Here is a 26,186-nt window from a genome sequence, read left to right as displayed (position 1 = left end):
TTGCATTTATTTCTCTTATTCTTATAGGCGGTATCTCATAATGCCAGGTTTCTGTTGGTCCTGAAACTGCATACAAATTGTTCTTCTAGGATATTTACTTGCAGACCACCAAGTATAAAATTAGCCCCTAATGCCATAACCAGAGACTGTGTGTAATGTGTAATTTGAAGGAAAAAAGTAGACCCATCCTTTCTCATTTGTGAAAAAAAAAAAAGCAATATCATTTGAGCCTAGAGGAAAATATCAGTTATCATTTAAATTCCAAAGGTAAGAAAATTATTAAACCATTATTAAAAATACGTGAAATATATGTTTATACAGCCCCTCATTTATGATGTCAGAGGCCGATTAGCTGAAGGTGAATGGCTGTCCTGGAAAATGTTATGATTCCAGGAACAAACAACAAATCTCTTAATTTAGTACATAATCATTGAAGACTGACGCTTCTGCTGGCAGCTAAGAAAGCACGGAAGGAAACAACTTCACACAGAATGCCAGAACCCTGCATGGCATACAAGCCAGCACACCCACACTTACTTATAGTCAGTCTATTTAACCAGTAAGACTTTGAGATTTTGGTGGGAAAAAGGCCACACATACCCAAGGATAAGATGTAAATGAAGTATCATTATGACGCTGCATTTATTTAAGTCCAATTGTTTGAAATATATTTTATAACAAATCAATTGAATGCACACTTCTATATGAGAAAAAAATGGTTAAATAATAAATGCAATCAAGTTGACTTGTTAAAAATATAGTGAAAGTCAAATAAACACAGTTAAGAATGAACTTTTACCCTTTAAGTACGATTTTTAATGAAGCACAAAACAGGAAAGGATCCTAAGTGGTGCCCTGCAGTGCAGCAGAGGATAAATATTAACAATACAAAATACCAGTAAATTGTTTCTTGTTCATAAGTTCAAATTTACTAATATATGTAGGAGGAAGCATGAAGCCTGCTAAGGTTACATTTGCAGTAACAGTACACATCCTGTATAATAGCCATAGTAAAACTTAGTAAAATGTAATGTTTAATGCAGTATATGAAGTAACATAACGACAAGTTATAGTCTCCCTCAAATGTAACATTAAAGTGCAGTCCATGACTAGGGTGGTTAGGTGAAGGTTAAGACTTCGGCCCTCCCTTATAGCCAGAGCTAAGCCATAGTGGAGGACAATCTGTTATATAAAGGTTATGTACAGTAATGGTGCACTAAAGAAAACCATTCCACTTACAACAGTTCCACATTGTATTTTGACATACGCGCACAGAGTTAAAAAGGTAATATTTCACTCCGTTAATTCCAAATTAAGGCTGGCAGCCTGCTGCTCGGCTCAGATCACGTTATTTAAAAGGCCTGTTTTGCTGCAATGAAAGGTGGGCCTATATCATGCTGCTGTAATTAATATGCACGTTAATCGAAACAATTAAAGGCATTAAGCTTCTGTAGAAGAACAAAATAGGGGTTACAACGTACTGAGAGTCAAGAAGCAGTAAGCAGTTTCTGAATGGATTTTAATGAAAAAGAGATCGAGATAAATAAATGGTCCTTCATGTGTAATGGCTTAACGTCTCTTCTGGTCAATGTTCTTTCCTAAAACCCCTTGGGTAATCAACATTGCTTTGATCTGATAATTTCTAGGAAATTGGGTTCCATAGCTTTGTAAATGAAAAAGAAAGTCATTAATTTTGGAGTTTGCTGTGCTGTTTGTTTTACCTCAGCCAGGGAGCAAATGGAGAGAGAGAGAATCTTTTGTTTGCCATTCAGAAAGTGCAAAATGCATTTTCACATTCAATGGAAGCTTAATATTTCACACTTTGGATTTAAACTTGTGCCTACTAGTCTGAGTAAAGATTTTTTTGTTATATACATTTTGTCACATTTTATTATGAATGTCATTTCTAGGGGTCAGCTTCTATGTACAGTAATATATTTCTGAATTTTTACCTTTTTTTAATGGAAGTTAAAGTTATTCATGAACATCATTCAATGTATCATTGAATTTATATGAAGGTATTTGATGATTCAGCCATTTAACTAAAATCTTTTTAATATGGTAGAATAATACAATTTTAATAACATTATTTACTAATATTACTGATCACTAAATTAATATCTATAGGCAGTTGTATGACTTAAGAGTGTTAATCTTACTTCTTACTTTTGCCCAATTCCACAGAATATTCTTGAATTGTAGAGCTGGGTGGCAGTGCAGATAGATAATGCATTGTAGTTGCCATCCTCTGTTTATATAAAGTGTGCCTCATACTATTATAAGTTGCCACATCACATTTATATTCATTCCTTAAAATTATCTCCAATGTATTTCTAGTAGTACCCCATGTTATTATACTTATATCCTATCATCTGATACTAACGAATTTGCCATTAAATGAAAAGCCAAAGAACAGAGAAATACGTCCATTATAAAAGAAAACCCCACTTAAACTCAGTTTCTGGAGAGATGCCACCTAAATTATTATCTTCTTAAGATTAAAATAATAGGAAGAGAATATATAACATCAACATCAAAAAAAAATTAAGAAAAGCTTACAAGGAATTAAATAAGGAAATACCATAACTCAGAATGTCAAACACCTGAATTAAATATCTGAATACTTGTGTGAATGAGGTATTAAAGGAATTTGAAAACATCTATTAAAACATGTTTTCACTTTGTTTATATGGGTTACTGAGTGTAGATAAATTGGCAAAATTTGCAGATGTATCCATTTAGAACTAAATCTACAATACAGTAAAGTGTTACAGAACGTGAAGGGGTCTAAATACTTTCTGAATCCACTCTATATATGTACTGTACATATTAACAAATAAAGTATAAGTTAAATCATGTTTGATTTTATTTAGCGGTAATGTCAAGGACTGAGCTAGGACAACCATCTTGTTGCTAGCAACAGACTTGGATTGACAGTTATGTTATGAGATATCTCCTCCATTGTTTATGTCACCCTTCATGGGGTCTAAAACACAGCAGTGTGCAGCACCAATGTCCAAGCATCTATCAGTGCTGTGTAAAGAGAAGTTAGGGGCTAGATACTTAGATTGTTCTTAAGAACTTTGACTCATTTATTTGTTATTACTAACTTTCGTCACTTGCTTTGGTATTGATGCTTGATCATTTTGAATCTGTTTTTTTGGCCACTGTTGCATATTTTTGTTTTCGTAATGACAACAGATAATTGTCTACAAGTGAATAGCAGTTTGTGTGCAATGCTAGATGAGGATTCTAGTTAACATACCAAGTGTCACACCCCTGCTAGGGCACAAAATTAATTTTCAGTAGTTGCTGTACATAATCCAAGTATCTAGCAGACCACAGAGCTGTAATGGAAAAATAAACCATTTGTAAAAGCATTATTGTACAGCCTACAACGGCTTATTTTTGCTCACCCAACCTTACAGAGACAGATGCGTGCCGACCTAAATATTTCTAACTCCTAAAGAGAGATAAACCGTACAACCACAAACACCTAGAAATTAAATAAACCACACGTGTAAATGTCCAAAAAAGAAGCAAATGCTAACTATAAGAGTTGGAAGAAAAGCCACAAGGAGAGTTTCTGCCGTTCTAATACAAAATCATAAAACTTGGCATATTTCCAGTGTTTTTAAACCCTCCCTTATGAAAATCTAATACTGGCATGTGACATCATGGGCCATGAACCTGGTAAACTGCTCTAAGTATTTATGGTATCTGCATTTACTGATTTCATCAAGTTTTAGTTATCCTGAAAAGCACTCTTGTCTTCAAAAATCTGAGATCATTTTTAGCAGTGACGTAGCCATCATGAATTGGATGCTGTTCATGTTTACATGTTTTACTGATAGAGCAACAGTTGCTTTGCAAAGATGAATGGTTCTTGTATGAGACCATCACTGCATTTTATACTTTATTAGAAATTAGTTTTCTACTCCAGCAGACAGCACATAAGTAATTCCATGTGTTTGTGTATAAAGAATGTCTGTGGCTTTCTCAGTCAACTGGAGGAAAATAATTCCACCCTTACAGATCCTCTAGCCCAAGGCATACGGTTTGCCATAAAGGCAAAGGAAGCTCACTTGAAATACTTGAAAGAATATTCAAACTGTAAAAATACTCAAATATATTTTCTAAATTTAATTCACATGTGGCAGCATTAGTGGAAGGACACCAGAGTTCTCTAGATAATCCTACATGAATATGATGGTCAGATGCATAAGGCAGATCAAGTTGCTATGCAAGCATCAGTTTTCACGACTGTCATCCTGGTTGCTCCATCTCTGAACCCAGAGGTGAGCTTATGTTGTACTATCTGTTCAGACAGTGAAAAACAATTTTTTTTTCAGTAATTGATAAGTCTTCCCTCCAGTCAGCACTCTTTGTTTCATATTCATAACAACTCTCTGATTTGCTGCCATCTGCCACCATACTTAGACTTGGCCTATTTTTTTTAAATTTTTTGCTGCTTGAACTTTGGGAAAGAGTACTGGTCATGTACTTTGGGAATTCTTCCTGATGAAGCCCATACCTATTTCAAGTACTTAGAGAGTGGTATCAGCCAGATGTTTGTACCATCTAACAGTATCAATAGAGAAACAATGCAGAGTGGCCCTAAATCATAATCTGTTATGTATTGTAGTGTTGTGTCGAATGTCAGAATGGAACCTTTGCTCTTTACATGGCTCTTTGAGGTGGCTCCCGATCCTTAATGAACTACTTACCATTGCCTCACTAAATAAAATTCTGTTTACGACTTTCTGTTTTTATAGGTGCTCCTGCTGCTGGTGATGTAATGCCAGCTCGTACTATGGGTGACTCATCCCTAGCTGGCACAACTTGTCAGCACCATTATGTAGCCCTTCTTTCAAAGTCACTGTCTACAGCGACCACTTCCAACTTCTGGTGGGGATGGTATTAATTTCTTATATGGCACATCAGCCGGGGTCTTGAGCTCTTCACTCTTAGGTGGTTCAGCAGGGATGTTTAGAGCTGCATTGTTGTGTGGTGCAACAGAGATGTAAAATGCTGTACTTATTTGTGGTGATGTGTACAAGTGATCTGGTGTATCTCCTTGTATAGAGCTGCAAATATGTTGGTCTTCTGGCTGTTTTCCTTCACTAAACTGACTGCAAATACTGTTCCAGGTCCCTCGACTAATGCTCTGCATTCTGCCTCGTCTTCTGCCTACACAATTTTATCTCCGGCCCTGGTTCACACGGCTCACATTGGGTCAGTGACAACTTGCTCCAAGAGTCAAAAACACCACCGGTGTCCACACACTCAGTACAATGGACCTTAGCAGATGCATTAGTAGAGCTGCAGAGGTAGCAGTCTTTCGGTGGTTTTCCCTGTCTTGCTACTGATGCTGCAAATGGCATTCCAGGTCCCAGATCTCAGCCTTAAGATTTTCCAACAATTCCTCCAAAGAGATAGGCATGTCAATGTCAATTTATTTATATAGCACATTTAAAACAACATATGAATGCTGTGGCCAAAGTGCTTTACAATAAAATAAGAAAAGACATACAATTAATATAAAAAACATAAATAGAAATAAAATAAATGAACATAAATAAAATAAATAATAAACAGAAGTAAGATTACATAATCACAATGAGGAAACCATCAGTATTACTGAAGGTCATGGAAAGCAAGTGAGTCTTTGTTTTGAACAGTTCAATTGTAGACGACTCCTTTATGTAATGAGGTAAAGAGTTCCACAGGCGAGGATCAGCAGCTGCAAAAGCCCTGTCCCCCTTAGTTTTACACTTGGTACGAGGGACAACAAGAGACAACTGACCAGAAGATCTAAGCACTCTAGATGGCTGGTGTAAAGCACACAATTCAGATAAATAGGCAGGAACAAGCCCATGTCAAGATTTAAAAAGTAGCAACAAGATTTTAAAATCAATTTGAAAACTGACAGGCAGCCAGTGTAAAGAAGCTAATATTGGGGAAACAGAATCAGACTTTCTTGCCCCAACCAGAAAGCGAGCGGCAGTATTCTGGACCAACTGTAACCTGCATATCAGGGATTTGCTAATCCCAGAATACAGCGAGTTGCAGTAATCAAGGCGAGAAAACATAAAAGCATGAGTAGCTTTCTCAAGATCCCTACAAGATAAAAAAGGCTTGACCTTACCTAAAAGACGAAGCTGGAAAAAGCAACTCTTAACTACATAATTAATCTCTTTCTCAAAAGAGAGGTTACTGTCAAAAATAACACCAAGATTACAGACCTGAAGTACGCAAAAGACAGAGAAAGAGCTGAGACGTCCAAGACCAATTTGGGCTTTAGCTGATGGACCCACTATAAGTACCTCTGTTTTATTTTGATTCAGATCAAGAAAATTATTAGCCATCCAGGATCTTAGTTCAAAAAGACAGTTGTGCAGTTGATTCATTGCAGAGTTGCAGATGAGAATATAAACTTATGTATCATCAGCATAGCAGTGAAAAGAAATGTTAAATTTCTTAAAAATAGCTCCAATAGGGTGAAGGTATATAGAGAATAAAATAGGACCCAAAATGGATCACTGAGGAACACCACATTAAAGAGAAGCAGTAGACGAAAAAGAGGAATTTAAAGTTACTGAAAAGTGTCTACCAATTAGATATGACATGAACCAGTTAAGAGCAACCCCTTTAAGCCCAACAAGATGTTCAAGCCGCAACAGCAATATCTCATGGTCAATAGTATCAAAGGTAGCGGACAGGTCAAGGAGGACAAGGACTGCAGCACCACCTGATTCAGTAATAATAGAGATGTCATTGAATACTTTCAGGAGGGCCATCTCAGCACCATGATAACGCCTAAAGCCAGATTAGTAGATCTCAAAGAAATTTTTGGAGTTAAGGTGATCAACCAATTGATCATAAATAATTATTTCTAATATTTTAGCCAGAAATGGCAATTGGGAAATCGGGTGAAAATTGGCTAAAACTTCTGGATTTAATTCTGCCTTTTTTAGACAGGGACACACTGCAGCATATTTAAAAAATGAGGGCACAACCCCCTCACTAATAGAATCATTGATAATGGCTGGTAAAGGTGGACCCAAAACATCAAAGGCTTCCACTAAGAGGCGTGGTGGTACAATATCAAGAGGACTGACAGTAGGTTTAAGGGTGTCAGTAGTACTTTTTAACTGTGAAAGTGAGACAAGATCAAAAGATTCCAAGACAATGCAATGATTAACAGTAGAAAGTTCATAGCCAGTTGGAACAATACCACAGCGGATTGTATCAGTTTTACTGACAAAGAATGAAAGAAACTGCTCACATGAAAGAACAGTACTATTTAATCCCGTCACAAAATGAGGGTGAATGGCAGCATTAATTGAATTAAATAAGACCCTAGAATTCTTAGAATGATGGGATACTAAATCAGCGAAGAAATCATGTTTAGCTTTCATAACTGCAACCTGGAAGTTGAATAGAGAAGTCCTAAAAATCTGTTTAGAAGCAATCAGTTCATCTTTTTTCCAACGCCGTTCCACAGTTCGACAGGCACGGCGTAGTAGTCGCATAGTTTCATTTAGCCAGGGAGCAGGTCTTCCCTTATTACAGTGTATCTTGAGCGGAGCAATTGAGTCTAAAACCATTTTACAAGAAGAATTAAATTCTAAAACAGAGTCATCGATACCATCATATTGGACAAGTACATCAAGACTAGAGAATATGGTTTTAAAATCAGATATAATAGAAGAATTTAAAAAGTGAGAACAGTGTGGAGCACAACTAGTAGTAGGAACATCAACAGTAATATTCAAATCCATCATTATAGAAAATTAATCAGTAAAAGAAACATCGCATAAATCAATATTATTAACTGAAATATCACATATAAGAACGAGATCAAGGGTGTGACCGAGAGAGTGAGTTGGCATATTAATATGCTGAATAAAATCAAATGAGTCCAATAGTGATAAAAAGTCATTAACCAAAGATTTCGATTGACAACAAACATGAATGTTAAAATCACCAACAATAAATACTTTGCCATGGGAGAGGGTAATATCAACCAGGAGATCAGAGAATTCAGAAATGAAGATATCGTTAATTACAGGAGGTCTATAAACCACAGCAAACAACAAAGAAGGGGAGCTGCACACTTTGAAAAGTTGCAGTTTGAAGCTACTAAACGGACCGCTGGTAAGGCTCTGACACAAGAACATACTTTTAAAAACAGTGGCAATGCCCCCACCACGACGAGTCAGCCGAGGACAGTTTAAAAATGAATAACCTGATGGTCAGAGGCGTAGCTAGGGTTTTCAGCGCCTGGGGACAACTGAAGATTCAGCGCCCCCTCCTGTTTGCCAAAATGCAATGGGGAAGGGAAAGAAATTAAAAAAAAATGTATTTAAAATAATAGCATTTTAAGAAAAAAAAATTCATATTTTTTATTTTAGATAGTTTTAAATTTTTAAATATTTTAATGTTTTAAAGCACTTTTATGTGTATATTTTCAAGGTTTTGCTAAATTTATAAAGATAGAACGAAGTAAAATAATTAAGACAACAATGGTAGTTCGAAAATATAATTATTCTAAAATATTATCCAAAAATAACATTGCAAAAACTTAAACATTACATTGGATATAATAATATAATAACCTGAAAATGAAGTTAGTATAAAGTAAAAAAAAATAGTTTGATGTATAATGCTTTAAATGTAATTATTAACTTCAAAGAGAAATTTTCCTAGCCTTTGCTGCTGCAAATTTATCGATTAGTTCATCAAAATGGATGCTGTTGGTAACCTCCTGCTCCACACTCAGCAAAGCCAAGGGTGACAATCTTTCCTCTTTTTAAAGAAAGTATATAGCAAATTATAAAGCTAAATAATTATATATTTATAAAATCTGCATTACTTACAATTTATTTGTACGAAAATATGATGGGGAAATGTCTAGACTTTTGCAGCCATCTACTAGAATACTTCACCACAGCCCAATCAATTTTCTGTCAAACATATAAACACAAATCACTTGCCACACAGAAATGGCGTTTGCAACAACTTAGACAATGATACACTAATGCCTCATGTCAGTCGCAGGACCTGTTTAATAACGTCAAAAATGTTTCTGGGTGGGAGTCAAGCATGTTAGAGTAGTGGAGGGGATAAATTATTGTCTGTTGGGTATGTTTTTTATTTACTTTTTAGTGCATTTAAGAATGGAAAACATTTCATTCTAAAATTTCGTAACATCAATTTGGCGCCCCCTGGATGCTGTGCCCAGGAACAGATGTCCCCCCTTGCCCCCCCTAGCTACGCCACTGCTGATGGTACCAAGTCAGTAAAACATGAAGAGTCACCATTTACAATCCAGGTCTCAGTGATGAAAAAGAAATCCAGTTTATTTAAGATAATAAAGTCTTGCAGAATAAAAATTTTATTAGACACTGATCTCATGTTGAAATGAGCAGCCTTGATAGAAGTAGAAGAGCTTGCTGCGGGACGAGCACGGGTGAGCATGTGAAGATTAGCAGCATTTACTCCCCAAGAGCACACCAAAGAAGAGTGATGCCGCCTTGAGATGGCGAAATTAAATCCAATATCCAGCGCCCATGGACCGGGGATGGAGTTCTGTGCAGAAGAAGATTGGGTCATAGACGACTCGCAGGCATCGGGAATCCAAGCTCTGGGACTTGAGTCGGCGTTGTTTAACAGCAATACCGGCTCTTCTTCCACGGCGGTGGTGGGTGTGTTTGCGTCTCTGAGAGGCATTCAGCTCACTGATACAGGTGAACACTGGCGTCCAGGTGAAGAAGTCAGGAGATGATTAAAACAAAGGTGGTGGTTCACATAATATCCCATCAGGAGATGAAAATTGAGAGGAAAGCAAGCAAGAAAATATGTTAAGTAAAGAATCACGATCATAGGATAGTGACTTCTGAGATAAACTAATACATAAAAACGAAGTTAAAACATAGATTAGCGAGACAAGCAGACGACCAGCCACACCAGTCGGCGCCATCTTTGTGAGTCAAAGTCCTTTGCTGTGTCTGCAGTACTCTCCGTTTTGCTAAATCAGTTGTATTCTTCTTCCACAAGCTGTTCTACCCATCTAAGAGAAGTTAAAATCTAAATAATCAATATAAACCTGAACATTAATATTTGCAGTGCACTGTGCAATGTATACGTCTCAGTGATATGTCATCTGGTATGAGATTGGTAAAAGCATTTTTTATATTTGTGATGCTCCATCTATTGGAATGACAAATGCAATGCATTTTATTACTACAAATATTTGTTATGCGCCACCTTTTGAAATAACAAGAGACATAGCAACCAGATGGACACTTATCCTTTCATTAAGGTGGATATGAAATTGGAAACAATTAAGTAAAGGCCAGTTTTCAATTACCCTTAAATACCCTCATTCAAAGACCTTTATAAGATGTAATGAAAGAATAGGCAAAGATAAAGGTTTGAGGATCCACCCCATATATTGTATACTTTGCTGCAGGAAAAAATGTTGCGTAATATCCTGCCGAGTAATCACATGTGACTGAGTCACCAAACAGGACTGAGTGCAGAGCAAAGGTGGTGGGATTTTGTAGCTGAGGAAATGGAAGAGGCGGGTCATCTGGAAGTAAGAGCGGAAGTAAGGTCATGGTCTAGAGCTGGAAGAGGAAGTGAACTAGATCTTACTTGCTCCTGTAGGGATGTGAAAAGAGGCATTAGTATACCTGATTAGCCCCGCATACCAGAGATTCAGCATTAACCAGACCCCCCCACCTCTGCCTCCCATGTGTGTGTGTGTGTGACAAAGCCTAATAAACAGTATTAAAGAGATGGGTTTAGAGGAATGAATTACAATATTGCAAAAGATGTTCATTTTAGTCACAAAGTATTATGTGTAGCAGCAACAGCATGTCTTCAGGGTTTTCTAGGTGAGTGCCAATAATAATACCTAAAATGTACAGAAAGCTGTGGCAATCCAATCAGCTGAGGATTTTTTGTGATGATGTTAGTTTTCTACAAAATAAAAAAAAAAAATAAAGTTAGCAAACTATAGGAAGTCTGCAATAACAACATTTCAGATAACAGAAGAAGAACATTATTTAAACTTCTGGCTTAAAGATTACTTTTTAATGCAATCTTACTGTGTTATTTTATTGGTCAAATTGCTTGACCTTTCTAATTCAACACTACCACATAAAATACAAAGGACAAAGAAGGACAAAATAACCTATTCAATTCTGTAGCATGTGGTTGCTAATGCATCATTTACAATATAGTACACCCCACAGGTGGCTGTGCATTAGTGGTTAGAAAATGAAGGAGAAGTGCTTTCAGGCATTCCTTGGGCAAGGGGCTATACAGCAATATATTTAGAAGGTTATTATAAACTTTATAAAGCTGTCATAATCTGTGAAAAACTTTATGCTCATTGTAAAAATGAGCCAACTTAGTAACATAACTTAAGAAGAGTATGTGATAATAACTTGAACATGCCTTTGAACCCATTATGATTTTCAGAAAGAATCTGACCTGACTAAGTTTTGACTTCTTTTTACTCATGTTAAATAATATTTCAGTGTAAATCCATACATTCTGTAAAACAACCAGGCAAACAGCACAAAAAAGGTTTGGGAATGGATACCCCATATACTGAAAAATAATGCAGGCAAATAAAATACGTCTTTAAAAATTGGAGTCCAAAACAGAACTGACAAACAGAGATTGATTGGTTTCTTAAGTATTGCTGAAACAGGAAGAGAATGGATCATGGCAGCCGGAAGAGGAAATGAGGTTTTCAGTAGTTGGGTTCTGGAACGGATAGGACGTCATCAGTGATAGCCGGAAGTGACATCATCTGTGGGAGTGGTTGGTGTTGACATCACTGGGAGGTACGTTCTTTAGTGGATCAGCAGGGGGATAAAAAGAGAAAGGATAAGCTGACATTACCATCCCCTGGTCCAACTGGGTAATAACACTATTTAAGCCCATCAACCACCTCCCATGCACATGTGTGTGACAGTTCATTTACTGAATCCAATTACTCCCAATTTCAAATGTCCTGGGGAGTTGAAACAAAGCTCACCTGCATCAGAAACCAGTTCCAGATGGAGCATTAGTCTTTTGGATGGTGCACTACAGTGCACGCACCCACAGTCTGTCATTCTGGACCTTGTTTAAGTCAACACAACACACATGTCTTAGAGGTACAGGAGAAAGCTTACAGGAAATTCATCCATTGTCTAAATCCATCCATCTAATAATAAATCAATGTTCATATCTTCTTAATCCATCTTAAGAGTCCTCAGAGAGGTAGCTTATTCCAGCAGCATCATGTTTAAAGTTCTGAATTAAATCCTAGTCAAGAGCAGAGCATACTCATTTACACAACCACACTCACTCTTGAGGGGCAAATTTAGAACAGCCAGTTACACTAACCTGCACATCTATGGAATGTGGACGTAAAACAGAAGTTAGCACCCAGAAGTAAAGGCAATGTATTCACACAGTGAGCATGCAGACTTCATAAAAACTGCCAATATTCAAACACAGTCAGACAAAGGAACTCTGAGGTTAACCACAGCATCAGCATCTAAAAGAAATTGTGTTAAAATTTTGCAGTCAAATCATTTAGAGCTCCCATATTCCACTACAATGAATTACTTTTGAAGTAACAAGTGCTGTCAATTTGAAATACTACTTAAGTAATGCCCCTTCCAGGGTTGGTTCCTGCCTTGCCCCTAATTCTGCTGTTACTGATTTCAACGTTCATTACCCAGAACCGAAGCTGGCTCAGTAAATAGAAAAAAATATCTTACTAAAATCCAATACTACTACTGCTAAAATATTAAAACCACCTGCCTAATACTGTGCAGGCTCACCTTGTACCACCAAAACAGATCTGACCTATTGAGGAATGGTCTCCAAAGACCCATGAAGGTGTAACTGGCAGCAAGGCACTAGCAGTTGATCTTTGAAATCCTGTAAGTTGCAAGGTGTGGAACATTCTACAGATGCTTGATAGGACTGAGATCCTGTGAATTTGGAGGCCAGGTCAACACCTTGAAATCTTTGTTATGTTTCTCAAACCATGCCTGAACAATTTTTGCAGTTTGGCAAGGTGCATCATCCTGCTATAAGAGGCCACTGCCATCAGGGAATACTGTTGCCATGAAGAGGTATATATGGTCTGTAACAATCTTTAGATAGATGGTACCTGTACATATCAAAGTAACATCCATATGAATGCCAGGACCCAAGGTTTCCCAGCAGAACATTACTCAGAGGATCACACTGCCATCACCAATGCACCTTCTTCCCACAGTGCATTCTAATGCCATCTCTTCCTCAAATAAACAATGCACACGCAACTGGCCATCCACATGATCTAAATGAAAATGTGATTCAATAGACCAGGCCAGCTTCTTCCATTGATCCATAGTCCAGTTCTGATGCCTTTATAACCATTGTGGGCACTTTGACGTTAGACTTGGCTCAGAATGGACACTGTGACCGGTCTGCAACTGTGCAGCAAGCTGTGATGCATTGTTTGTTCTGACACCTTTGTCACATGGCCTGGATCATGTTTTTTTTAGCATTTTCTGCTGCAATGGACCTTCTGTGGAATCAGATCAGAAAGGGCTAGCCTTCACTCCCCACATGCATCACTGAGCCCTGGGCCCCCATGACCCTGTTGCCAGTTCACCTGTTGTCCTTCCTTGGACCACTTTTGATAGGAAATAACCACCTCATACCTGGAACACAACACAAGGCCTGCGATTTTGGTGATGCTTTTACCCAGTCATTTAGCCAAGTAATTTTGGCCTTTGTCAGAGTTGCTCAGATCCTTATACAGTGATCCCTCGCTATATCGCGCTTCGCCTTTCGCTGCTACACTCTATCGCGGAATTTATATGTAAGCATATTTAAATATATATCGCGGATTTTTCGCTGCTTCGCGGGTTTCTGCGGACAATGGGTCTTTTAATTTCTGGTACATGCTTCCTCAGTTGGTTTGCCTAGTTGATTTCATACAAGGGACGCTATTGGCAGATGGCTGAGAAGCTACCCAACTTACTTTTCTTTCTCTCTCTCTTGCGCTGACTATCTGTAATCCTGACGTAGGGGGTGTGAGCAGGGGGGCTGTTCGCACACCTAGACGATACGGACGCTCGTCTAAAAATGCTGAAAGATTATCTTCACGTTGCTACCTTCTGTGTGCAGCTTTTAAGTATGCTGCACGGTGCTTCGCATACTTAAAAGCTCAAAGGGCACGTATTGATTTTTGACTTTGTTTCTCTCTCTCCCTGCTCCTGACGGAGGGGGTGTGAGCTGCCGCCTTCAACAGCTTTGTACCGGCGGTGCTTCGCATACTTAAAAGCCAAACAGCACTATTGATTTGTTTGCTTTACTCCCTGTTTCCTTTGAAGAGGAAGATATGTTTGCATTCTTTTAATTGTGAGACAGAACTGTCATCTCTGTCTTGTCAAGGAACACAGTTTAAACTTTTGAAAAAGAGACAAATGTGTGTTTGCAGTGTTTGAATAACGTTCCTGTCTCTCTACAACCTCCTGTGTTTCTGCGCAAATCTGTGACCCAAGCATGACAATATAAAAATAACCATATAAACATATGGTTTCTACTTCGCGGATTTTCTTATTTCGCGGGTGGCTCTGGAACGCAACCCCCGCAATGGAGGAGGGATTACTGTATTTGCCTTTTTTCCAGCGTCCTACACATCACTTTTAAGAACTGACTGTTCACTTGCTGCCTAAGTATCCCATGCCTTGACAGGTAGCATTGTTACAAGATTATCAATGTTATTCACTTCATCTGTCAGAGGTTTAATTTGTTGGGGCTGATTGGTGTTTATGCTTACAATGAAGTATATTTTAATAATAACTTGCATATTGGTGTAATAATTAATAAAAACATGTAGCCTTTGTGAAGTGTATACTGTACTTCCTGTAATCTCCTTCTTTTGTTAGCTATTTCTTTATCTAACAGACTGCACAAAGATAATGTCATATTTCTTTACTGAGCTGATCTGAAGGTATGATTATGCAAATTCTAATATGGAAGTCAAATTAAACCTTTCTTTAGTGCAGTGATACAACCAGATGATACTCCCTTGAATGACAGTGATTTTAACGTGCCCCGCAGCCTTTTAAATAAAAAATGACGCTTAAGGTATGTTAACACAGTAGATGCTGTTTTCTGTGCAATAAACATTTTTAAAAGGCCACTTTATGCCAGATTAGGCTTACTGTGGCACTTTATATAATTTTATTTTTTATATCTTTATACATAATGAATGGATCTGATACACCTCTGATACATTTCTTGGCACTGGTAAAAAGACAGATGAATTCAATGAACTAATTTTCGTAACTTAAATATTCATTTGAATTATTAGCTTAATGTCTTGAGGTTTTTGCCATATTAAATTCTGTTTAAAATTGATGTGTTTAATTCAAGCATGATCTGCACAAACACATTTAGTATTTGACAGTGTTTTATTTTATGGCCTAATGTGTAATTTGTCTCTCTCGCTCTCTCTTTTTTTTTTTTTTTTTGTTATTAGGCAGAAGTGGTTGATGTTCAGTATGGAATGCCTGATGACTTGAGTCAAGCTCTTGCTTCTACCAATGCAACTAATAAAATTGCACTATTAAAATTAGGATATGCGCCTTTGCTTTATAAGGTGAGCATAATTATGTTTTCTTTATAATGGTTAGTTGAAATAAATTTCTTTATCTGATTCAGAATAAGCACAAAAATGTAAAGTATTGGCAGCTAGCAAAAGCAGTGGTAAGATTTCTTCTATTTTAGCCTTTAAACAAACAGCATACGGATGTTAATAGTAGAGTCAATAGCAACTCAATAATTATATGTTTAGAAAACTTGAATGCTAACGAAAAATTATCTGTGTTAATGAATATCTTTTAATGTGTGTACCAAAGCATTGAAATGTGCCTTCTTGTGAGCCTTTCCTTCTCTGAACTGTTTGTCATTTGCTGTCTTCCTTTGTCCCTTCACATCTTCTTATATTGCTAGATATCTTCCATTATGCAACAGTAAAGTTACTACAGTGGTGGCAAAATAAAACAAAAAACTCCCATCAGTATGTGCTCAGGTATTTAGCTGTGCAGCCTTTGCCCCAAATGTTTACTGTTCAAGAACTTTGTATTTGTCTTTCTGTGAGTTTGTAGACTTAAATGGATATTTGCCCGTTTTTATAGATTTTGTCTCTGCCTGTATTTTATGTTTATCACTGCATTTTTTCATCCATCATTACTTTGTTTCTCCTTTTGCCAGATGCTGACGCAGTCTTTTCTTCTAGAAAATAAAGCATATTTTATTAGTACCTTGCTCATGACTTCTTCGTGTATGGCTCATCGCCTAATGTTTGCCTTAGTTACCAAGGTGCATCCATTAAAATTTTAGGCAGGTGGAAATGAATTATGAAATACAACCTTGCCGTACACTATCGGAGATGTGTTTGTGCTTAGTGGAAAATGGCTTTAGAGTGTTTCAAAGTGAAGAGAAATGACTTTCTCATTCCCTTACACAATGCCTGCTATTTACCTATCTATTTTTTCAAATGTACTGTGTTCTAGACTCTTATTTTCCCTAGCTACAGTACCTTTTCTTGTACAAGGCACGCTAATTTTGATTATGTTATACCAACCACTGAAATATCAGTCCTGCTTTGGTGTTTATATTGTAATATACACATTCTCAATGACTTGCTCAGATGCATTTTGTTTGTAAATATGGTTTACAAGGTTTGACCGAACATACAGTATAAATACACCTCTCCAGCCGAAAACCAAACTATTGAGCACCTTTCCTAAGACTATTTTCAAGGTTTTATCCCATTTAACTCACCTCATGTTTTGGAATAGCGGTGGAACATTAACCTCCTCGTCGTTAACCCAGAGCGTAACTCCGGCTCGGAATTCTGTTATTACGGTTAACCCCGTTCAATGATACACTTTACAGTGTAAAGCCTGAACAACTATCTGGACAGTATTCTGCTGCCATCTAATGGATGAAATAACATTTTGCTGCAAAAAATTGTGAATATTTCTAGGCATTTTGCCATGGTAAGGTAAAATTGACAATATTCATAAGTGAGGTGGAGCCTTCAACCAAAACAGAATGGCATGTAAATGAGAAGCCTTAAAGCCAGTTTTTGATCAAGCTGAAAGTTAGTTAGTTAGTTAGTTGAATCAAGCAATAGTGATGACAATGTGAATTGATCTTTAGACATTAACACAGATAGTAAAAGTGGTACATATTGCATTGTACGACTGAACTGTGGGAGAATTCGGTCCTGTGAAGTAGGTTTGTGGCAAAAACACCAAATGATTGCGATCAAGTGGAAGATCATCAATATGTTAACCCTCTAAACACAATGCAGCAACTGTGCCTGTGGAAGTCATAAAGCCTTGAGCTGTGGTAGCGTACAACAACACAAGGGCCACATTGATCATGTGGTTCAGGCTCTGATATTCTACCCTCTTGTGCGCAAGCAACAGAAAAATATTATAAGAAAACTTCTACTGTGCCAATTGTGATGTTTGGCTATGTGTTAGTGACTGTTTCAAAACATATCACATGACAGATGTGTACAGATGAGTACAGCAGTGGACACTTGACATACCTTTACTACTGTGTTTATGTTGCTGTTTTAGTATTTACATGTTTCTGTTACACATAACAACATTTTCTCTTGTTGAAAAAAATCAAATCGTTTTTGGCAAGTTTCTCCAGGAGTAAATATAACAAGAGGTTAACACTGAATTGACTACTCATTACAATATGCTTTCCAATTGCTGCGGAGATGCTTTTTAAAAAATTGTTATCCCAGTCACAACTTTTTTCCACGTAATGGTTTAACCATTTTCTTTCACCTGTAATTGGTTCCCTGTGTCTCATTTTCGTGTTTAGTTTGCTTTAAATGGAGATGGGGCTTGTAGTTATCGCAGCTCATTTAGGTGCCCCCATCCTGTATCTGAGTAAATCTTGATGTAAAATGTTTTTGTATCAGTAAAATGTTGTGAGTGTGTTATTTATTTGCTTCTGAGATTTCTAAGAATTTTACCTTTTAGTTTTTGAAAATTTGAATTTTATGTAGAGTATTGTATTTGTTTTGTCCATTATGGATGTTTCTTTGAGTTTTTAATTTTCTATATTTTAGTTTTTCTCTGTACGTTTTTGGCATTTGTTAGTTCTGCTTTGAGATAATTGTAATTTCTCTGTTTCCGTTATGCCATTTAATTCAGTTATTTGATTAATTGGTCATTTAATTATTGTTAATTAAATTATTGCTCAATTAATATTTAACTTAGTTATTTAATTGTTTATCTTTTGGTTTAGGATGGGGATTTTAGGATTTGACATTCCCTTTAGGAGGATAATTCCTAACAATGTGAAATATGGTGACATATTGTCTGTATTTGCAACTTATTGTGGAAGACTGCAAAACCACTGCAGCATTCCCACCCACTTTAATGCTGAACCCTCATAGCAATTTGAATTATAAACACTTACTCTTACCAAGTCGTGGCCACTGATGACAGATTCCACTTGCGGAAGATGTTATGAAGCCTTCAGCTTGTCAAATAAGTCATCAAGGTCTATACCAGATACTCATTTGAACTTTGTGTATTGTGATTCAATAAAACATCCGTTGTTGAATCAAACAAATTCTCTGAATGCTAACATACAGGCCCAGTTTTTAATTTAAGGGCAGAAATAACCTACAGTTTATGTTCCTAGAATAGACAAAACCTCAAAAAAAAAGATATGTTTTGGGCAGTCTAATATTTCTTCATGATGAGGAGATTAAGGCCTTACAGAATGAAATTGTAGCACTTGAAAAGAAGTTGGTTGACAAATAATACAGAGACTGAAGGAAAAATATAAAAACTGCAAATCTTCATGGGGTTATTTAAAAAAAGTGATATTTTTTTCTGGCTTAAACCTGGCTAAAATAATTTCCAGTACTGAGTGGCATCAACTTGACAGTAGAAAAGGTTACAAATCCTTTTCAAAAAAGGTATACTCATCAAAACTCACATCCTCATTGGCCATTTCTCAGAGTATGCTGACAGACAGTGGGTATTGATTGAAGCTTGAAGGTGTCAGCTTTTCCATTAAGTTACTTGCATAAATTTCCCTGATATTAGGAGGATAAATCCTCCAAAAAGCAATTAACTCATCTACTAAAAGGGTAAGAGAAGGTGGACTCTGTCCATATCTATCTTATCTTGCAATCTTAACACTAGAATTACCAAAGCCTATGAAAAAACTCGTAAATCCGGCCCACCTTAAATCCCTTCGCACCTCTCCGTCAGCGTCTTTTGTCTTGTAAATGTGCCGATCAAGACAAGCAGCAATGCAGCCTGTTATGCCATCCCCCTCGCGGTCACTGTTTACAACCACAAGATGGTATGTGAATGAATATGAATAATATGAATAATGTTGCATCCATGCCACAATGTAAGGCACATACTAATTCAGCATAAGCAGAAACACTCAATAAATACTAATTCAGCATAAGCAGAAACACTCAATAAAACTGAATAAAAAAAATCAAGTGACAATGAGATACGAAGAAGGCAGATTCACCAGCGTTTGTGTGTCAGCTTTTATCCATCCAGATCAGAGAATTTCCAGTGCCAGTCTCAAAACACTACTCACATCTACAGTTATTCCCAGTTTCAGATAAAAAGTAACTGCGTCAGAGCCCTTTGGAAGGGGGAAGGGGTAATATGTATCATATTCATGACTGACAGCATAAATGTGAAAAAAAATACTAACTTTTACTAATACTATAAATTTACACTGGCTGTTACAGACGCAAATCAAATGTATGTATGGGGAGTTGGTCTCATCCGTTACAGGAGATGGACGTCTGAAGCGGAGCTCCTATAGCAGCGGCTTTTTATCACGTATTTCTTATTATTTAGAGATATTCTGTATTTACCCGACCCAAGGAGATGCCACTACAGTATATAAACATAAGCAAAAAGAAGAGAGGTCAGAAACAACTGGAAAACAAACTTAAAACTACATCAAAGTCTAGACAGACATCAAGCCCAAGTGCGAGGTACAGCTTCTCGGAGACTGACCTGGAACTGGCAGACGAATGCGCAGACTTCCTAGGACCTCGCTCAACCGCAACGTCTCCATTCCAGAGCGAAAATGGGAGTGAAGATGCAAGTGATGCAGGTCACGATGGATTGCCGATTTCAGAATGACGTTAAGCAGGCATTCACGGCTCGAATTGAAACAGCGGAACAATTGGCATCTTACACCGATGAAAAAGCGACAGCTGTGAATTCCGAATGCAAAAAACTCAGAGACAGACTTGCAGCCCTAGAGGATGGGTACAGAAGGAATAATATTAGAATTGAAGGTCTACCTGAGAAATGAGAAAGTACAAACCCAGTGAAATTTGCAGTAGAATTACTCTCTAAAATAATTGGAGATGACTTTAAACCAGATACCAAGATAGCAGCAGCTTATCGTATACGCAGTTCAAATACCTTTAAACCTAGGTCTTTTATTGTTCGCTTTGAGCAACTACGATGTAAACTTGATGTGATGGCACTTCTCAGACACAAGCAAGAGATTATATTTGCAAATAATCTCATCCATATTTTCCCTGACTTCTCACCTTCAACTGCTGCAAAACGGGCAGCCTTCTTCAACATTAAACAGCTGTTACGGAAAGCCGATATCAAATACAGCTCATGTATCCCACCAAACTGAAAGTTCATGGGCAATTTTATGTATTTTCAAGCAAGGAAGAAGCTGAAAAGGAATTAAAGAAGCTGTTCTCGACACTCTTTTGAAAGACAATAATGAGCCGTATTCCTGTCATGGCATTGCAAGGAGCTATCACCTGCTATCTGATCCACTTGTAAAGATATGGGTATTATAATTATACATCCTTTTCTTTACTTGGACGCTATATGTTTATGTTTTAATTACAGTTATAGACGTGAGTGTGTGGAAGTTATAGACGTGAGTGTTTGGATGTAATTAAAGTAGGGGTTTTTTTTGTTTTTTTTTACTTCCCTAAAGGAGACTGTCTAACATCATACCCTTGGTTTATTATTATTTCTATTATTGCATTAGGATTTACTTTGCTTATCTTAGACCACTTTTCAACACCATTCCCAGGGTTTATTATTTTATTATCTTATTATTTTAAAATTGCTGAAGATTATATTTTATGCTTAAAGACTGTTAATGATTATATCTATGGCAGATAGAATTTAAACTTTAGCTGCAATAGATATCTCTACTTTTTAATTCTCAAACGGCGCTGCGTGGGCTTGTTTTGTTTTGGACGTGCTCTGTCTCTCAGTATGTCAGAGGACTGTGACATTGTGAAGTGGGGTCTAGCCTCATGTGGGGAGGCAAAATGGGGGGAGAGAAGGAGAGCAGGCTATATCTAATCTATCCTTTTAATCCTTATAATTATAACTATCAATGCAACAATAGGCTGTATGGCAATAACTTGTGGGGAAATTGGAAGGTAAGATTAAAACTGCCTCACTACCAGTTAAGACTATAAAATGACATTAAAAATTCAGAATCAATGTCTCCATGATGGGACAGTTAATTTTGTGAGCTGGAATGTTAAAGGCCTGAATCACGAATTAAAGAGAAAGAAAGTATGCTCTCACCTAACAGGCTTAAACGCTAAAATAGTATTTTTACAGGAGACCAACTTACTAAGCAAGGATCAATTCCAGCTACAAAAAGACTGGACTGGCCAAATGTTCCATTCTAGCTTTACAAAGAAAACTAGAGGTGTGGGAATTCTCATACATAGAACAGTCCCATTTGTAGCATCAGATGTAGTATCGAATCCTGAAGGGAGATATGTGATGGTCATGGGCAACTTATTTAATTGTAAAATGATTTTGATAAATGTTTATGCACCTAATGTCGATGATGAGGAATTCATGCAAAATCTATTTGCATCCATTCCCAATATGAACACTCATAAAATTATAATGGCTAGGGACTTTAATTGTGTTTTAAATCCACTCTTAGATAGGACTCCTGCCACAGGGGGGACGCCATCTAACACTGCAAAGACAATTACACAGTTTGTAACCGATCACAACTTATCAGACCCCTGGAGGTTTCTAAACCAAAACTCAAGAACATATTCGTTCTACTCACCAGTGCATCATAGCTACTCAAGAATTGATTATTTCTTTATAGATAATAATTTCTTGCCTACGATTAAATCTTGTAAATACGACACAATTGTTATCTCTGATCATGCACCTCTAGTTTTGGAGCTAAAATCATTATGCCCCCCACACTCACCTCGCAGATGGCGCCTTAACCCACTTCTATTAACAGACGAGAACTGTACAGAATTTATATCCAAACAAATTAGCTTTTTCCTAGAGACAAACACACCCTCAGAGGTCTCTACAGGAACACTCTGGGAAACTCTAAAGGCCTTCTTAAGAGGACAGATTATTTCATATCTTTCCCACAGAAATAAATTAGAAACCAAGAAAGTGTCAGAGCTAAGAAGTGAAATTACTAGAATAGATGAAGAACAAGCCAGGCGTCCAAGTGAAGCTCTTCATAGGAAAAGGCAGGCTCTGCATACAGAACTCAACATCTTGACAACTAAAGAAGCTGAACAACTTATTTATAAATCAAGACATCATTACTATGAACACGGAGAGAAAGCTAATAAGCTTTTAGCTCAACAAATCCACAAGCAAGAAGTTTGCAATGCAATCCCAGTAATTACCAACACTAATGGAGATGAAATCATTGACCATAAAAATATAATGCGCACATTTAGAGACTACAACAACAACAACAACAACATTTATTTATATAGCACATTTTCATACAAAAAGTAGCTCAAAGTGCTTTACATAATGAAGAAAAGAAGAATAAAAGACAAATAAGAAATTAAAATAAGACAACCTTAGTTAACATAAGAAGGAGTAAGGTCCGATGGCCAGGGTGGACAGAAAAAACAAAAAAAAACTCCAGAAGGCTGGAGAAAAAAATAAAATCTGTAGGGGTTCCAGGCCACGAGACCGCCCAGTCCCCTTTGGGACTACTATAAAACCTTATATTCTACTGAGTTTAAAGAAGACAACACACAATCTAATGCATTTCTGGATACATTACAGATACCACAAATAGATACTTTTAGTGCTGAGGAACTGGATAAACCTCTGACCCTATCAGAATTACTACATGCTAAAAAGTCACTTCAAGGCGGGAAATCTGCAGGCCCTGATGGCTACCCTATAGAATTTTATAAGAAATTCTCCACTCAGCTAGCTCCCCTCTTATTGGCAACATTTACAGAAGCTAGAGACAATCAAATTCTACCTCAAACTTTTCGTCAAGCATTAATCACCGTCCTTCCTAAGCTTGTTTTTTTATTTCAAAACATCCCAATATATATCAATAAATCATTTTTTTAAGCAATTAGATTCAACCATAACCTCATTTATTTGGAACTCAAAACATTCACGTATCCGAAGAGCGACCCTACAAAGACCTCAGGCAGAAGGTGGCATGGCTCTACCTAATTGTCAGTTTTATTACTGGGCAGCAGATATACAAGCCATAAAAACGTGGACACAAATAAATGAACATACACAGGCCTGGTCCGCAATAGAAGTAAAATACTGCAGCACTTCTTTATATTCCCTGCTCTGCGCTCCAATAAATGCAAGTTATCGCAAATATACTAATAACCCAATTGTGCTTCACTCACTCAGAACATAGAACCAAATTAGAAAGCAATTTAAGATGGAAAATCTTCTATCTGTGGCAACCCTGCAAGAGAACCACCTCTTTCAACCCTCGCAAACATATCTAGTTTTTAATATCTGGGAAAGATTTGGGATTAAATTGCTCAGAGATCTTTATATAGACAACATCTTTGCATCCTTTGAACAATTACATTCCAAATTTAACCTTCCAGATACACATTTCTTTCACTATCTTCAAATTAGAAACTTTGTCAAACAGAACCTGCCCGATTTTCCTCATCTCGTACCCTCCACCATGCAAAATTCTGCTCAACCTCGAGAAATTAGATATCGTTTCTGCAATTTATAAAATTTTATTAGAGTTCCTTCCTTTTAAAGATCCAAGAGGACAATGGGAAAAAGATCTCTTAATTAATATATCAGAAAAGGAGTGGAAGGTAGCAATGCAGAGAATTCACTCGAGCTCCATATATGCAAAGTATAGAATTATTCAACTCAAAATTATATATCGAGCTCATCTGTCTCACTTAAAACTGTCCAAAATGTTTCCAGGGCAAGATCCAACCTGCGAATGCTGCAACCAAGCTCCAGCCTCACTGAGTCACATGTTTTGGGCATGCACCAAATTAACTTCATTTTGGACCAAAATTTTTAAGTGCCTTTCAGACAGCCACAATCCCTCCTAACCCACTAATAGCTGTATTTGGTGTTCTTCCAGATGAATTTGAAATGGATAAGGACAAGGAAACTGTGATTGCATTCACTACACTTTGGCACGCAGACTGATTTTATTAAATTGGAAGAATCCTAACTATCCTCTAAATTGTCAGTGGGAAACCGATGTTTTATATTATCTGAAATTGGAAAAAATCAAATTCACAGTTAGGGGATCTGTACAGAATTTTTTCAAAACCTGGCAGGATTTAATCAATAATATTTTAGAATAAGAAGAATTTTCTTTTCCTTCTCCATTTTTTTTTTTTTTGCCCTATTAAACTCAATAATTTAGGCATGTTTTCAAGCCTTAAGTATTACTCCTTTGGCCATGCTCTCCTTCTCAGGGGTGGGGTTTGATTTGCTTTCAATCCTATTTCTTGTAAAAATTGATCTGTATATATGGAATGATTACAATAAAATTAATGAAAAAAAAAAAGACAAGCAGCAATGCAGCCTACTGTGCCATCCCCCTCGCGGTCACTGATTACAACCGCAAGATGGTATGCGAATGAATATGAATAATATGAATAATGTTGCATCTATGCCACAATGTTTTCCAAAATGTACTATACAGGTCATAAAATGAATAATTCCAAATATCATATATACTTATGTCTCTGTTTTTTGTCAGTGCGGCTTTGACATCATGGACCATAAGGCGCATACTAATTCAGCATAAGCAGAAACACTCAATAAAATTGAAGAAACAAAATCAAGTGACAATGAGATACGAAGAAGGCAGATTCACCAGCGTTTGTGTGTCAGCTTTTATCCATCCAGATCAGAGAATTTCCAGTGCCATTGTCTCAAAACACCACTCACATCTACAGTTATTCCCAGTTTCAGATAAAAAGTAACTGCGTCAGATCCCTTTGGAGGGGAGAAGGGGTAGTATGTATCATGATCATGACTGACAGCATAAATGTGAAAAAAAAGCTAACTTTTACAAGTACTATAAATTTACACCGGCTGTTACAGACGCAAATCAGCTCACTACTCAAAATGGTAAATATACAAGACAGTCAGGATCGAACCAGGAACTCTTGATTACAAGTCAGCAATTCTTACTGCTGCGCCACAGAAACTGTTGCGTCATCCTTGAACCTTTTGTGAAAGTGTTTATTTGATTATATAGTTTATGTCTACATTTTGTCATTTATTACTAAAATATGAAAAAGGTTTCTGTTTTAACGATGTGTTTACACAGATTATTGTAGAAACGGAACACACATGAAATGCATGTGTTCCAAATAACGATCTATTTTTTCCATTCTAAAACTCCAGCACTTCACTCCCAGATAATCAAGGCTGGAACTGGGAGAATTTCATGCCCGTTCTATGGCAGTGGGGGGAATGGCATAATAGGCTGCTTGCTGCTTGTCTTGATTGGCACATTTACAAGACAAAAGACACTGACGGAGAAGTGCGAAGGGATTTAAGGTGGGTCGGATTTACAAGTTTTTTTGTAGGCTTTGGTAATTCCAGTGTTAAAGCTTCACCTTAGCAGTGTGTTTAATTACTTTATTCTTTGTTAATTAGTATTGACAAATTTTTATATTTTTTTTCTCTTTTTTCTTCATCTTGTAAAACACTTTGAGCTATATCATTTGTATGAAAACGTGCTATATAAATAAATTTTGTTGTTGTTTTTTGTTTTACCAGCAGATGCTATGTACAGTATGCATTTGATTCCTTTCAAAATAT

At 36.9% G+C, this 26,186-nt stretch overlaps 1 protein-coding gene across 2 annotated transcripts in view; it reads left to right on the top strand.

Annotated features, from left to right (window-relative positions):
• Nucleotides 1-26,186, top strand: part of LOC114646412 (inactive N-acetylated-alpha-linked acidic dipeptidase-like protein 2) — a 1,943,185-nt gene that overhangs the window by 989,056 nt on the left and 927,943 nt on the right. For both annotated transcript variants that reach the window (XM_051923949.1, XM_051923950.1), the window contains one exon: nucleotides 15,557-15,676. In XM_051923949.1, the coding sequence (XP_051779909.1) occupies nucleotides 15,557-15,676 (120 nt within the window). The remainder of the gene's footprint in view (nucleotides 1-15,556; nucleotides 15,677-26,186) is intronic.

This window comes from Erpetoichthys calabaricus, chromosome 2 (assembly GCF_900747795.2).
Source record: "Erpetoichthys calabaricus chromosome 2, fErpCal1.3, whole genome shotgun sequence".
Taxonomy (NCBI): Eukaryota; Metazoa; Chordata; class Cladistia; order Polypteriformes; family Polypteridae; genus Erpetoichthys; species Erpetoichthys calabaricus.
This window is presented reverse-complemented; position numbering and strand designations above follow the sequence as displayed.